This window comes from Elaeis guineensis, chromosome 16 (assembly GCF_000442705.2).
Source record: "Elaeis guineensis isolate ETL-2024a chromosome 16, EG11, whole genome shotgun sequence".
NCBI lineage: Eukaryota > Viridiplantae > Streptophyta > Magnoliopsida > Arecales > Arecaceae > Elaeis > Elaeis guineensis.
Window position 1 is genome coordinate 21,720,935 of NC_026008.2, and position 14,403 is coordinate 21,735,337.

General features: G+C 47.5%; 1 protein-coding gene and 1 pseudogene across 1 annotated transcript; both read left to right on the forward strand.

Annotated features, from left to right (window-relative positions):
* The first annotated feature begins 566 nt into the window (after window positions 1-566).
* LOC140854247 (uncharacterized) lies at window positions 567-2,860 on the forward strand. The gene is made up of 5 exons (XM_073249797.1): window positions 567-606; window positions 1,869-2,074; window positions 2,212-2,307; window positions 2,447-2,617; window positions 2,702-2,860. The coding sequence occupies exons 1-5, from the start codon at window positions 567-569 to the stop codon at window positions 2,858-2,860; spliced, it is 672 nt and encodes a 223-aa protein (XP_073105898.1).
* A 216-nt stretch (window positions 2,861-3,076) lies between these two features.
* Window positions 3,077-14,403, forward strand: part of LOC140854248 (uncharacterized) — a 15,160-nt pseudogene continuing 3,833 nt past the window's right edge.

Consider the following 14,403-nt stretch of genomic DNA (forward strand, 5'->3'; position numbering starts at 1 on the left):
CGCTCCACTACCCTCCGCAATAAATTCCTCCTGATTTTGGGCGGCCGACGACCAGGCGGTTTCAGACATCACTGTCAATTTGTTGCCCCCTTTCGCCTATAAAAGGGGAACCCCAGATACATTATTCCATAAGCTCTCGTTTTTACCTAGAAACTCTGCTAAAATTTCCGTTCGAGCACTCCATTCTTGTTGAGGTAGAGAACTGACTTGAGCGTCGGAGGGTCTTGCCGGAGCAACCCCACCTCCGGTTTAGACTTCTTTTGCAGGTCCCGGCGGCGACCGCGACTCCCTCGACTCCAGTTTCTCCGGCGCAAGTGAATTTTTGCACCAACAGGTTTGATATGATATGAGTTAACCTACATCAACTTAAAATCAAAGCATCTGTATCTTGAGTTAATTCCAACTTCTTTCCCAGGTCTCTTGTTACCATTGGTGGACCCGTGCGTCACGTCTGAGTAAGGTTTCCTTTTTAACGGTAAGGGAATCTCGGTAATTTTATTCCAAAACTGCCGCCTTTCCCTAGTAGCCTTAGCTATATATACCACACGAAAGCAAGCCGTCTCTCCATGGCTACTAGAAGAGAGGGAGGGGAAGAGAGGAAGAGAGGTCAGTTGATTCTTTTTTCTTCTCCTCATTCATCTATGCTGCTAATGTTGTTCGGATGCATGGGTTGTGATTTGTTTGGTGTTTTGACGAGGAGTCTCCAATAAAGTTTGGATATTTTTATGATTTTCTTGCTGAAATTTTGCTGTTTTGTCGTGAAAGATCTAATCTTTTTACGTCAATATTGGTTCTGTTGTGGAGTTCATTCTAAAGGTTGAAAATTTTTGGGGTTAGTGTTGTTATATTTCTGAACTCTTATTCAGGTCCGTGGACTTGATAAAGTTTTTGTTGACAGGTTACAACTTTTCCAGAAAGATTTCTCTTTTAAAGTAAATCTTGCACTGATTTCTCTTTTATATTTTATTTCGTTTTGATTCTTAGGGTATCCTAGTTTTTGCATCAATATAATATCAAAACTGGAATCAAGCTCTGGTAGGATTACCGAATAATTTAATAATTCTCGCAACGTCTTCAACGCTGAATCCCAGAGTTGATAGAAGAACATTTATTATGTTATTAGTTGGCTTTACATTGGCACAATATGTGATTTCTATGTAATTTGTCATTGCTTTTCGTATCCTAGAACCTATTTATTATCTTTAGAAGATGCATCTTCTATTTGTGCATCTGGTTGTTATTGCTTTGATCATTGTTCATTCTTCGTTTAAAGAAGCTTTTGCACGTTATGCTGATTATTGTTCTGGTTTTTCACTTGCTTCACTGGCAGAGGAAAAAAGAGAAGAGATGCACCTTAAATTTCGATTGTTGGTAATTTGAAGAGATGTGGGTAAAGAAAAGAAATCTTGAATGAGGAAGGATGCTGGATCCATATAAGAAATATAACATCATCAAGCCATACAAATTTTTAGTATCTCCTTGATATTTTTGACTTGTGAACTTTTTATTCTGCAATTAAATTTTTGGCCTCTATAGTCATACACAACTTGAACCTTAGAAGCCTTTGCAACATAGTTTATATGATTAATGCTTTCATCCCCCTTTTAAGGCAGTATGCTTAATGCTTCCTTAATGTAGCCAAATTTGTCTTTTTAGAGCTTGCCTCCATGTATCATTCTTTGGATGCAAGGTTGATTAATATTAGTAGCTATTTTTCTTGACCAGATCATTTTATTTTTCACATGTCCTCATGCCAAAATTCTTACAGTTTACTGGCTATATCTGTGGACTAACTAGAAATAATGTTCAGTATTTCTTTTTTGAAATCTTATTAATCTTCCAATGATGGGTCTTGTCTTTTATCTTAGGTGTGCCATGGACAGAAGAAGAACATAGGGCATTTCTTGCTGGCATTGCAAACCTTGGTAAGGGGAACTGGAGGGAAATATCAAGGTCTTTTGTGATCTCCAGAACTCCAGCCCAAGTGGCCAGTCATGCCCAGAAGTACTTTCTTAGGATGCTCGATAAAAAGAAATGCAGGTCCAGCATTTTCGATGTGGTGATTAGTGATCTAGTAAGTCTCATTTGTTCAGCTTATGAGCTCTTTCTCAGCAAAAAACATCAAGTTACTATCATTCTCCCTACTGTCAGTATAAGTTTCCCTTTCCCCCTTCACCTCTTTAATTGTGACTAATCATTGTACATTTGCAGGCTCCTGCACCTGAGACTCCTATCTTTGCATTATCATTAAATAATCTGCATGATGTCAAGCAAGAGACTAATCACCAGCTCCAGGACAATCATTTGGTAAATTCTGCAATCCCTCTAATGCCCTTCAAGCAAATTATGCATGCTTGTCAAAATAAAAGTTCGCCAATCCCCTAAATTGCATGAAATGGCTTAGAGATCCATTTCTTAAATATGACCAAAACTTGGCTATTTGCATGCAATGACCCCAAGTTTTATTAAAATCAAAGCTGCATCCCAAGGTGCAGAAGCCTCCCTGGCCAGACCCTTAATTGATCAAGACTCAAGAGAAGCAGCAAGCACATTTCTATTTTTACCCTTAATTGATCCTTGGAACTCTAGATGTAACATTAAACAGATTTCTACGTATGTAGCCGAAAAAAAGACAATCACATTTCTATTTTTATCCAACAATTCACATGCATTGTCATTGCTGATAAATGAGTTTTAGCAGGTGGGAATCGCCAGCAATTTGAACGACCAGGTCGTCCCAACCTTATTTCTCACTTCCAACCAAACATTTCCTTCATCAACTCCATCTACCGGTGCTTCTCCATCAGCTGAAGACTGCGATTTGGAGCTCCGCATTGCTCCACCTCAGCCACACAGCTGACCAAGTTAGCTAGCTTCACAAGCTACAACATGAGCAATGCCATTAAAGCTTAGGTTTTTAAATCATTTAATTTTCTTACATCTTGTAGTCAAATGGCCCTCTAGTTCATACATTTTGGTGCATCAGTACAAGGCAAGGCAAGAAACACTTTTTCTGTTCCTATTTTTGAGATGAATCAATAATATAGAAAAAGTTAAGAGTCTCCGTCTGCACAATATGTGTTTTATTTGTTGTCCCCATCCTAAGCAACAGGATGGGCAGCTGTTTTGGGTTCTATGCTTCTCTGATGTTCGTACATTTGCTAGCAGAAGTGAGTTTGTAGTCCAAGTACAGTCGGGATGGTACTCTTGAATGCTGGATTTGTGACTATAGTTGTGTTTGTGCCAAGATCCATTAAGATCGAGTGTCAAATTACATCGGGCTCCTGATTTATTTTAATCTCTATGTCTAGATCATTTGTGCGAATTTAATCTGACCATTTGACTTCCAATATACTTTAGTGTGTTAAATTTTGTGAGATCTTGAAATCAATCCTAATGCTGTCATGCACATAACTTTTGACATGGATATGAGTTACAGGTAAATCTATGCATCTATTTTTTGAGTGACACTGTTCAAAGGTCTGCATGTATTAAGACTAATAAAAAATAAAATAAAAAGAAAGAAACATATATATGTGCATGCTCTGCAAGGAATAGTTACACGTAAATCTATGCATTTGTCTTTGCATACTATGTAGGTCATAGCAATTTAACCTCCTAAAGGCCAACTTGGCACCCGTGGAAAAGATGTAAAGATAAATTTCTATATCAAAAATATATCTTTTAAACATTTATTTTGCACAATCTGATAATGTATTTGCAATATTCCAGCTTTAAATTTGTCGTTGCCTTGATGTACTAGGCCTTAACACGGTCAATAGAACTTTTGGTTGTCACTTGTTTAGTTGATGCTTAGCATGTTTCAAATACTAAAATCATGACTTCCACTAAGTATTTTAACTAAAAAATAATGGTAGATGCATGATGCCACTATTTGATAAGGTCATTGTTTAGATCCTAGCCCAGCATCTTCTTGGTTAATATAGAAGGTATATTATCACCAAAAGAAAACAAAGAACATCCCTTTCTTCATGCACCATGAGCCTTTAGTATTATACCTGTTTGGCAATGCCCCCAGTCCTTCAAGCAGTCCTCTAGTGTTACACCTTCTATTTGAACTTAAACCAATTTCATTTTCCCATTCTCATCTCTTTATCTTAGAAGAATTATACTAAATGCAATAATAGCAATTTCTAGGAGCAAAGGATCATCTTCATGTTGAATGTAATATTTTGTTTCTATTTTTAAAACTGATTATTGATGAATGCATTTTTATCTCCTATCATTTTGTAGGCATACTGAAGGGTAAGGATTTTCTCCTTCCAATGAACATTAACATTTTAAGATCAGTCAATGCAGTTTCAATGGCTGGCTTCATGAACATGCTTGGGTGATGGAAGGTTGAGGATCATGCTTTATTAGGAAAAATTTTAGTTTGTTCTAATAACATCCTTCTTAAGTAAGACCCAATATGAACTCTGTGTGTTCTAGCTTTTCTTCGACTGATGTGCACTTGAATAGTTCCTTCTTCTCAATTGTAAAATTTATTTGCATTTTCTATGTGAATCTAGTCAAAGGATGGCAAATGGTTGAGGATTTTAGAATAAGACCTCCATAGAACAAGGTAACATAGTTCTTGAGCCAAGCAATATTGAGCCAACACTATAATTTTGTATTGAACTGACTTTGAAGTTCAAACATTTTCGGCTGTCCTTCAATGGCAAAATAGGTTAACATTGTTATTGAAGTTTTAGATTAATCAATGATTTGCATGGAGAAAATCAAGAAATTGTTTAAACCAAAGTAGATAGTCTATCCGCGAGAAGTAAATAAGTTCCTCTCACTCAATACAGATTTATTTTTTTTATATATATTGGCTAAAGAAATATGAGTGAATTTACTAGTTAATCAAACATAAAAATGTGAAATGTGATATTACAACTCCTAGAGAGGCTCATCTGGCATTTGAAAACTTTTAGTTCACATAGCTTACTAAACAACTCATTTTGAAGCTCCATATGAAGGTGTTTATTTGAGTACTAATATTTTAGATGCTCTTGTTGTGATCTTTCAATTATTTGATTTTTGATATTTTTTCTTATTTTCATTTATCATTGAATTGCTCGGTGCAGAGATGGGTCATTGAGGGTTTTTAGAGGGTTCTAAAAAAAGTGATCAGGGAGAGATGAGACATCGAAATTAGAGAAATAGAATAAATTTTATAGCTTAGGATCGGTATCAAGTTGTTATCTTCTTTGTTTTTTTATTTTTGTCTATAATTAGTCACCTATGTGTAATGTATATTTTTGCTTTATTATTAAATCACAATTATTGAATCTCTTAATGAAGAGATGGGTCCATGAAGGTTTTCATAGGGTTTTGAAAGAAGTGAGGAAGAGGGAGGACACCAAAATTAGAGAAATGGAACTTGTTCCAAGGCTTAGGATTGGTATCAAGTTGTTGCCTTCTTTACTCTTTCTAATTTTATCCATGGTTAGTTACTTGTGTGGAATTTATAATCATATTTTATTTTTATTAGATCACATTGTAAGTATGCTTCCTTGCACAATATGTATGTATGTATGTATGTATGTATGAATGTATGTACATATATATGTATGTATTTGCCTTCTAGTCATCTATGGGGGTGAGACACTAGTATTGGTGATGTGAGTACTTGCCTTACATGCCCACATTTAGACTCATTCAATTTGCAAGTGCTTATATTCCATAATTCCGATTGTTGGTGCAAAAATCCGCTTGCGCCGGAGAAGCTGGAGTCGGGGAAGCCGCGGTCGCCGCCGGGACCTGCAAGGGAAGTCTAAACCGGAGGTGGGGTTGCTCCGGCAAGACCCTCCGACGCTCAAGTCAGTTTTCTGCTTCAACAAGAATGGAGTGCTCGAACGGAGAATTTAGCAGAGTTTTGAGATAAGGAAGAATGAGCTTAAAGGATAACATATCTGGGTCTCCTTTTTATAGGCGGAGGAGGCAAGGGATTGATGGCGACGTTTGTAACCGCCTGGTAGTGGGCCGCCCATGGTCAGAGGAATTGATTGCGAAAGATAGTGGGGTAGACCCGTGGCTATCGCCATAGCCTGCCATGTAGGACCTGTTGCAGGTAGTGGGGCGGTGTCCGTCGCCGCTAGTTGTCAGCGAGTAGTGGGATCGTGCAGCACCTGCCGCAGGGAGCGGAGCAGAATCGTGGCCGTTGGTACAGCCTGTCAGAGAGTAGTGGGTCCGCCGCAGGGGGGGTGGAGCCGCGCGGGATCCGCTACAGGAAGCGGAACAGGATCATGGCTGTTATTGTTATCTGCCAAGGGATGCGAATCTGTTGATCGAGGCTCGGCAGTGGTCGGAGTTCGGCTTTTGCAGGGGTTCGGGAGGAGTCCCCCATTCGGTTGAGGTCGTGGGTGGAGTCCGGCTCCAGTAGTTGATACTGAGGTCGGAGCTTGGCTCCCGTAAGAGTCCGGACGGAGCCGCCCTGCTGCTGATGGCGGAGCCCTGCTCCCGTAGGAGTCCGGGCGGAGCCGTTCTGCTGTCGATGGCGGAGCCCGGCTCCCGTAGGAGTCCGGGCGGAGCCGTTCTGCTGTCGATGGAGGAGCCCGACTCCCGTAGGAGTCCGGGCGGAGCCGCTCTGCCGTCGATGGAGGAGCCCGGCTCCCGTAGGAGTCCGGGCGGAGCCGTTCTGCCGTCGATGGCGGAGCCCGGCTCCCGTAGGAGTCCGGGCGGAGCCGTTCTGCCGTCGATGGCGGAGCCCGGCTCCCGTAGGAGTCCGGGCGGAGCCGTTCTGCCGTCGATGGCGGAGTCCGGCTCCCGTAGGAGTCTAGGCGGAGCCATTCTGCCGTCGATGGCGGAGCCCGGCTCCCGTAGGAGTCCGGACGGAGCCGTTCTGCTGTCGATGGAGGAGTCCGGCTCCCGTAGGAGTCCGGACGGAGCCGTTCTGCCGTCGATTTCGGCTGCGGGTATTTTATACCCAACACCAGTCTCCCTACTTCCGAGTTTAAATTTCAAGCGAAGGAAGTACACAGAGAGAGATGTGCGCAGCTAGAATTGCCCCTTCGAACCTTGCGCACTGTCGCCCCCATTTAATGCGTGCACGTCAGAGTCCGTTTTTCGGTGAAGGTGACTTGAAAAGTCTTTTCGGAACCCCCGTTGAAATGCGATCCCAAGCATCGCTTTGCGGGAATTTGTGAGCGGTCAACCCTTGATGGCGGTGAAGGGGATAAGTGCGCCACATGGCACACACCAGTTGGCCCAGGAATACCCACCGTCATAACTACGTCAGGATCCATCGGCTATTTAAACCCCTCGGTCCCTTCGCGATTTCAATCCTGTTGCTGTTCTTTCATCTGAGAGTCTTGCTTCTCTCACCCCAGTCCCTGTCTTCTTCCCTCACCATGTTCTCTACTCGTGGGGCTGTTCTTGAGGGAACCTTTAGGGTTTGGAGAAAGGTGAGGAGGAGAATGGCGGCCGGTGAGAATCTCCGTCGTGCCAAAGGGAGCTCAAGGAAGAATTCCTTCAACAACAGGGGTTTAATAACGGGGGCTGTCGGTGAAGCTATTCTGCCCGCGAATCTCGGGGCAGCAAGGCAGGGTGATATCGGTCAAGAGGGCAGAATAGACGTCATAAGCCATGACGGGATCCTTGACGCCGTCGGGGTCGAGAGACCAAAGGCGGTCGGCGTCGACGGTGGGGCAGTAGAACTTGTTGCGGGGATGGTGGAAGTAATGCATGCCGACCTTGCCGGAGCATCTCGGGTGGCGGCCGTCGTGGTGAATTCGGAGATGAGGCATATCTCTGGTGTCCCAACCGCTCCTGAAGTGGCTACGATTCTTCTTGAAACAGGTCTTCACTACTGCCGCCGTTACCCCCACCGCTTCCGGAGATCTATCCCACCCCTTTCCCGCTAAGGTTGGGACTTCGGGGATAGAATGAGGCAAGATGGGGCGAGAGCTGTTACACGCACTGGAGAATGTGACTGGGAAGGATAGAGACTGAGTTCGTAGCTCGGAGCGGCCTCCGGTTCGTCCTGCCCGAACCGTGCTCGCGATATTTGGGATGACGTGTATCTTCTTTTTTCCTGACCCACCGGGTCCTGTAACGTGTACTTCTGTTAAACGAAAAAGTGATTTCAGTACCTTGTTTGCATCTTGTGTTAAATAGCTGTCTGCCGAACTTCTTCATTTTTCTTTCCTTCCCTTTGTCTGTGTTACGTCGTTCCCAGGTCGTCGGCGACCTTTTCAGTTCATATGGGGTCGTCATTCGCCGAGCTTCTTTTCGGCTTTTATGTCGTTCGGAGATACCCACTTGTCAGGTTTACTTGAATTTTTCTCCGCTGAAGTCGAAGCTAAGTTCGGCTCCCTTGATAGTCCGAACGGAGAAGCCCTCCGGAAGTTGGAGTAGCTCGATTCTCATAAGAGTCAGGGCAAAGTTTTTCTGCAATAAAAGTCATAAGTGAAGCCCGGCTTCTGTAGAAGTCCGGGCGGAGTTGTCCTGTAGCTGAAGTTGGCGGCGGAGCCCGGCTCCCGTAGGAGTCCGGATGAAGTCTTCTTTGGCGTAGGGACCCGGCTCCCGTAGGAGTCCGGGTGAAGTCTTTTTTGCGGCGGAACCCGGCTCCCGTAGGAGTCCGGGTGAAGTCTTTTTTGCGGCGGAACCCGGCTCCCGTAGGAGTCCGGGTGAAGTCTTCTTTGGCGTAGGGACCCGGCTCCCGTAGGAGTCCGGGCCTTCCACTTTGCTCATGTCAGGACAAGGTTCTCCTCCTGTTCCTGACAGGGCTGCGACTTTGCTCGAGTTAGGGCGAGGTTCTCCTCCTGTCCCTAACAGGGCTGTGGGGCACATTCGGGCGTTGCAAGGCCTCTCCCCCCATCCGGTCTAAAAGAACCGGGCCTTCGACTTTGCTCAAGTTAGGGCGAGGTTCTCCTCCTGTCCCTAACAGGGCTGTGGGGGCACATTCGGACGTTGCAAGGCCTCTCCCCCCATCCAGTCTAAAAGAACCGGGCCTTCGACTTTGCTCAAGTTAGGGCGAGATTTTTCTCCTGTCCCTAACAGGGCTGTGGGGGCACATATGGGCGTTGCAAGGCCTCTCCCCCCATCCGGTCTAAAAGAACCGGGCCTTCGACTTTGCTCAAGTTAGGGCGAGGTTCTCCTCCTGTCCCTAACAGGGCTGTGGGGGCACATATGGGCGTTGCAAGGCCTCTCCCCCCATCCGGTCTAAAAGAACCGGGCCTTCGACTTTGCTCAAGTTAGGGCGAGGTTCTCCTCCTGTCCCTAACAGGGCTGCGGGGGCACATATGGGCGTTGCAAGGCCTCTCCCCCCATCCGGTCTAAAAGAACCGGACCTTCGACTTTGCTCAAGTTAGGGCGAGGTTCTCCTCCTGTCCCTAACAGGGCTGTGGGGGCACATATGGGCGTTGCAAGGCCTCTCCCCCCATCCGGTCTAAAAGAACCGGGCTTTCGACTTTTATAAGGTTGCCCTCTCATTTTTCATACCGTCTGCTTGGATTGTCCCAAGATAAATGGGCACGCATTTTTTGATTAGGACGAAATTACTGGTAGTACATCCGTAAGTTTTCTGAGCTCCAAGGTCGCGGGAGGTCGGCTCCTCCGAGCTCCTTAAGATAATAAGTTCCAGGTCGGACTACTTCTTTGACCTCATAAGGTCCCTCCCAGTTTGGGACGAGCTTCCCCTGGCCCTGTGGTTGTGAGACAGCAGCTCGCCGGAGCACTAGATCTCCTGCTTTGAATGCCTTGTTCTTGACTCGGGCGTTGTAATATCGGGCAACTTTCTGTCTGTAGGCTGCCATTCGAACCTGAGCAATCTCCCGCCTTTCTTCCAGTAGGTCGAGGTTGGCTCCGAGACTTTGCGCGTTTTGGGGTTCGTCGAATGCCACGACTCGTGCCGACGGGAGTTTAAGCTCGATCGGGATGACGGCTTTCGTACCAAAGGCTAAAGCAAAGGGAGTCTCTCCTGTAGGCAACCTCTGGGTGGTCCGATAAGCCCATAGCACATGATAAAGTTCGTCCGCCCAAGTTCCTTTTGCCTTTTCGAGCCTGGTCTTAATCCCCTGCAAAAGGGTTCTGTTTGTTACCTCAGCTTCGCCGTTCGCCTGGAGATGGGCCACTGATGTGAATTTGTGGGAGATGTTTAGGTCTTCACAGAATTCAGCAAATCTGGCCCCCACGAATTACCGTTCATTGTCAGTGATGAGGGTTCTAGGCAAACCGAACCTGCACACGATCGATTTCCAGACGAAATCCTGCACTTTCGCTTCTGTGATTTTGGCTAGCGGCTCGACCTCGACCCATTTGGTGAAGTAGTCGATTGCTACGAGGAGGAATTTCCTTTGACCAGACGCCATGGGAAAGGGGCCAAGAATATCCATCCCCCACTGCGCAAAAGGCCATGGGGCACTCAAGGGTGTAAGCTCGGTAGCAGGTTGTCTCTGGACGTTGGCGTATCTCTGGCATCTATCACACCTTTTGACATATTCGATTGAATCACGATGCATTGTTGGCCAGTAATACCCTTGGCGGAGTAGCTTGTGGGATAGAGACCTGGCACCTAAATGGCTTCTGCAAGCTCCCTCATGTACTTTCCATAAAGCGTAGTCAGCTTCTGAGGGTCGGAGGCATCTTAAGAGAGGCAAGGAGTACGATCTTTTGTACAATTTGCCCTCATAGAGGATGTACCGGGAGGCTTGATTTCGGAGTTTCCGGGCTTCTTTCGCGTCCTGGGGGAGAATCCCGTCTCTAAGATAGGTTATTAGCGGGTCGACCCAGCTGTGCTCGTGGTCGATCTCCATTACGAGTCGCGGTTCTTCTGTACTCGGATGTTTTAAAACTTCAAAGAGGATGCCTTTTGGCAATTCGGCCGGAGCCGATGTCGCCAGTTTGGAGAGAAGATCGGCTCTGGTGTTTTTCGACCTTGGAATTTGTCTGATGTCGAAATTGCCAAAGGCAGGGATGAACTCCTTCACCTTCTCAAGATATTTGGCCATACTGTCCTCCCGCGCTTCAAAGCTCCCGCTGACTTGCCCCACCACAAGTTGGGAATCGCTATGCACCCGGAGTTGACCTATTCCGAGCTCCCTCGCGATCCTCAATCCTGCGATCAGAGCTTCATACTCTGCTCCATTGTTTGTTGCGGAGAATTCGAAACGTAGAGCGTACTCCGCAACGACTCCCTCCGGGCTGGTCAAGATCAGGCCCGCACCCGCGCCTGCCGTGTTGGATGATCCGTCCACATGGAGGGTCCAAAAGCTATCGGAGGAACTGGCTTCTTCGTCGGGGGAGTTCGGTTGAGTCCTCAGGTCATCAATTTTGTTTTGCCCAGGTTCGGCCTCCTCGGGGATGGTGCATTCTACTATGAAATCCGCCAACACTTGGACTTTTATCGCCGGTCTAGGTTTGTAGTTGATGTCGAATTCTGTGAGCTCGATGGCCCATTTCGCCATTCTCCCAGAGATATCAGCTCGGTGTAAAACCGCCTTGATCGGTTGGTCGGTGAGTAACGTCACCGTGTGCCCTTGAAAGTAAGGCCGGAGTCTCCGAGCTGCAATCAACAAGGCGTAGGTCAGTTTTTCTAATTTAGTATACCTGGTCTCGGCGTCCCTCAATACGCGACTAATGTAGTAGACCGATCGCTGGACTTTCGTTTCCTCTTTAACAAGGACAGCTGCAAGGGCTGTGGGAGAGACTGCCAGGTACAAAAATAATTCCTCCTTGGGCTCGGGCTTCGCCAGCAGTGGGGGCGAGCTAAGGTAGCTTTTTAATTCTTCGAATGCCTGTTGGCATTCAGAGGTCCAACAGAAGTTCTTCGGCTGCTTGAGGGTTTGAAAGAAGGACAGACATCGTTCGGCCGACCTAGCGACAAAGCGATTAAGAGCCGCAACTCTTCCCGTGAGGCACTGAACTTCCTTGATCGATCTTGGGGCAGTCATATTTTGGATGGCGCAAATTTTCTCCGGATTGGCCTCGATCCCGCGCCCCGATACCATGAAGCCCAGGAACTTTCCTGAGGTTACCCCAAAGGCGCATTTGGTCGGGTTCAGCTTCATCCCATACTTCCGAAGAGCGCCAAAGGTTTCCTCGAGGTCGGCGACATGATTTTTGGAAGACCTGCTTTTCACGAGCATATCGTCCACATAAACCTCCATGTTTCGGCCGATCTGCTCCTTGAAGATCTTGTTCACCAGTCGTTGATAGGTTGCACCCGCGTTCTTGAGGCCGAACGGCATAACCCTGTAGCAGTAAAGGCCGCGATTAGTGATAAAAGCAGTCTTCTCTTCATCTTCCGATGCCATTCTAATCTGGTTATAGCCGGAGAATGCGTCCATGAAAGTGAGAAGCTCATGGCCCGAGGTAGCGTCCACCAGTTGGTCGATCCTGGGAAGGGGGTAGCTGTCCTTTGGGCAAGCTTTATTCAGCTTTTTGAAGTCGATACACATCCTCCACTTGCCGTTTGCTTTCTTGACCAAGACAACATTGGAGATCCACTCAGGATAATTGACCTCCTTGATGAATCCGGCCTTGAGAAGTTTATCCACTTCCTCGGCTATCGCCTTCTACCTCTCCGGGGCATGACTCCGGATCTTTTCTTTTGTTGGTTGATGTTTAGGGTCGACCGCCAGGTGATGTTCCATGACTTCTGTCTCAATCCCCGGCATATCCGCCGGGACCCATGCGAAAACGTCCGCATTCCTTCGGAGGAAATCCACGAGATGCGTCCGCACCTCCTCCTCCAGGCTGGAGCCGATTAACACCACATGCTCAGCGTTCCCATCATTCAAAGGAATTGCTATTAGGTCCTCGATCGGACCGCCCCTCTCTTCCGTGAGGTCATCGCGCACATCTAACCCGTCGACTGGACAGAGGTCCGCTTGATCGCTTTTTTGCAAGGCAATATTGTAGCAGTGCCTGGCCAGCGCTTGGTCTCCCCGGACTTCTCCGATCCCCTTGTCGGTGGGGAACTTCAATTTCAAATGGTAGGTTGAAACAACGGCTCTGAGGGCATTGAGGCCGGGTCGGCCAAGAATTGCATTGTAGGCAGATGGTGCCTTTACCACCAGGAAATTCACCTGGGCTCTGGACTGTTTTGGATGCTAACCCGCGGTCACAGTTAGAGCTATCATCCCTTCCGTCGGAACGGCGTCACCAGTAAACCCTATCAAGGGGGAGCACATCGGCCTTAGATGACCGCCAAGAGTGGCCATTCTCGAAAAGGCACTGTAGAATAAGATGTCAGCCGAACTTTCGTTGTCGACGAGAATGCGACGGACGTCATAATTTGCTATGTTCAAGAAAATTACGACCGCGTCGTTATGAGAGAATTGGACTCCCTGGGCATCTTCTTCAGTGAAGGCTATGGGCTCTTCAACTTTTTGCCGCTTGAGGGGTGCAGCTGATGTGCTGATTGCCTCCGACCGGGACTCCCCCGAGATGACGTTGACGGAATCCGGCGAAGACTGGTCATCCGGCCACCCTTTATCAGCAACCATAGCTGGAGGTAGTTCTGCAGAAACCTCGCGAGAGGGCATCGGATGGGGAAAAGAGGATTGGATGCCGGAAAAGACAGCTGGGAGCGGGTCCGTTGAGCGCTCCTTCAAGAACAAGGGTGCTGCGAAGACACAGGGCCCTTCCTCTAGCGCCAATCCTGTTGGTGCAAAAATCCGCTTGCGCCGGAGAAGCTGGAGTCGGGGAAGCCGCGGTCGCCACCGGGACCTGCAAGGGAAGTCTAAACCGGAGGTGGGGTTGCTCCGGCAAGACCCTCCGACGCTCAAGTCAGTTTTCTGCTTCAACAAGAATGGAGTGCTCGAACGGAGAATTTAGCAGAGTTTTGAGATAAGGAAGAATGAGCTTAAAGGATAACATATCTGGGTCTCCTTTTTATAGGCAGAGGAGGCAAGGGATTGATGGCGACGTTTGTAACCGCCTGGTAGTGGGCCGCCCATGGTCAGAGGAATTGATTGCGAAAGATAGTGGGGTAGACCCGTGGCTATCGCCATAGCCTGCCACGTAGGACCTGTTGCAGGTAGTGGGGCGGTGTCCGTCGCCGCTAGTTGTCAGCGAGTAGTGGGATCGTGCAGCACCTACCGCAGGGAGTGGAGCAGAATCGTGGCCGTTGGTACAGTCTGTCAGAGAGTAGTGGGTCCGCCGCAGGGGGGGTGGAGCCGCGCGGGATCCGCTACAGGAAGCGGAACAGGATCATGGCTGTTATTGTTATCTGCCAAGGGACGCGAATCTGTTGATCGAGGCTCGGCAGTGGTCGGAGTTCGGCTTTTGCAGGGGTTCGGGAGGAGTCCCCCCTTCGGTTGAGGTCGTGGGTGGAGTCCGGCTCCAGTAGTTGATACTGAGGTCGGAGCTTGGCTCCCGTAAGAGTCCGGACGGAGCCGCCCTGCTGCTGATGGTGGAGCCCGGCTCCCGTAGGAGTCCGGGCGGAGCCGT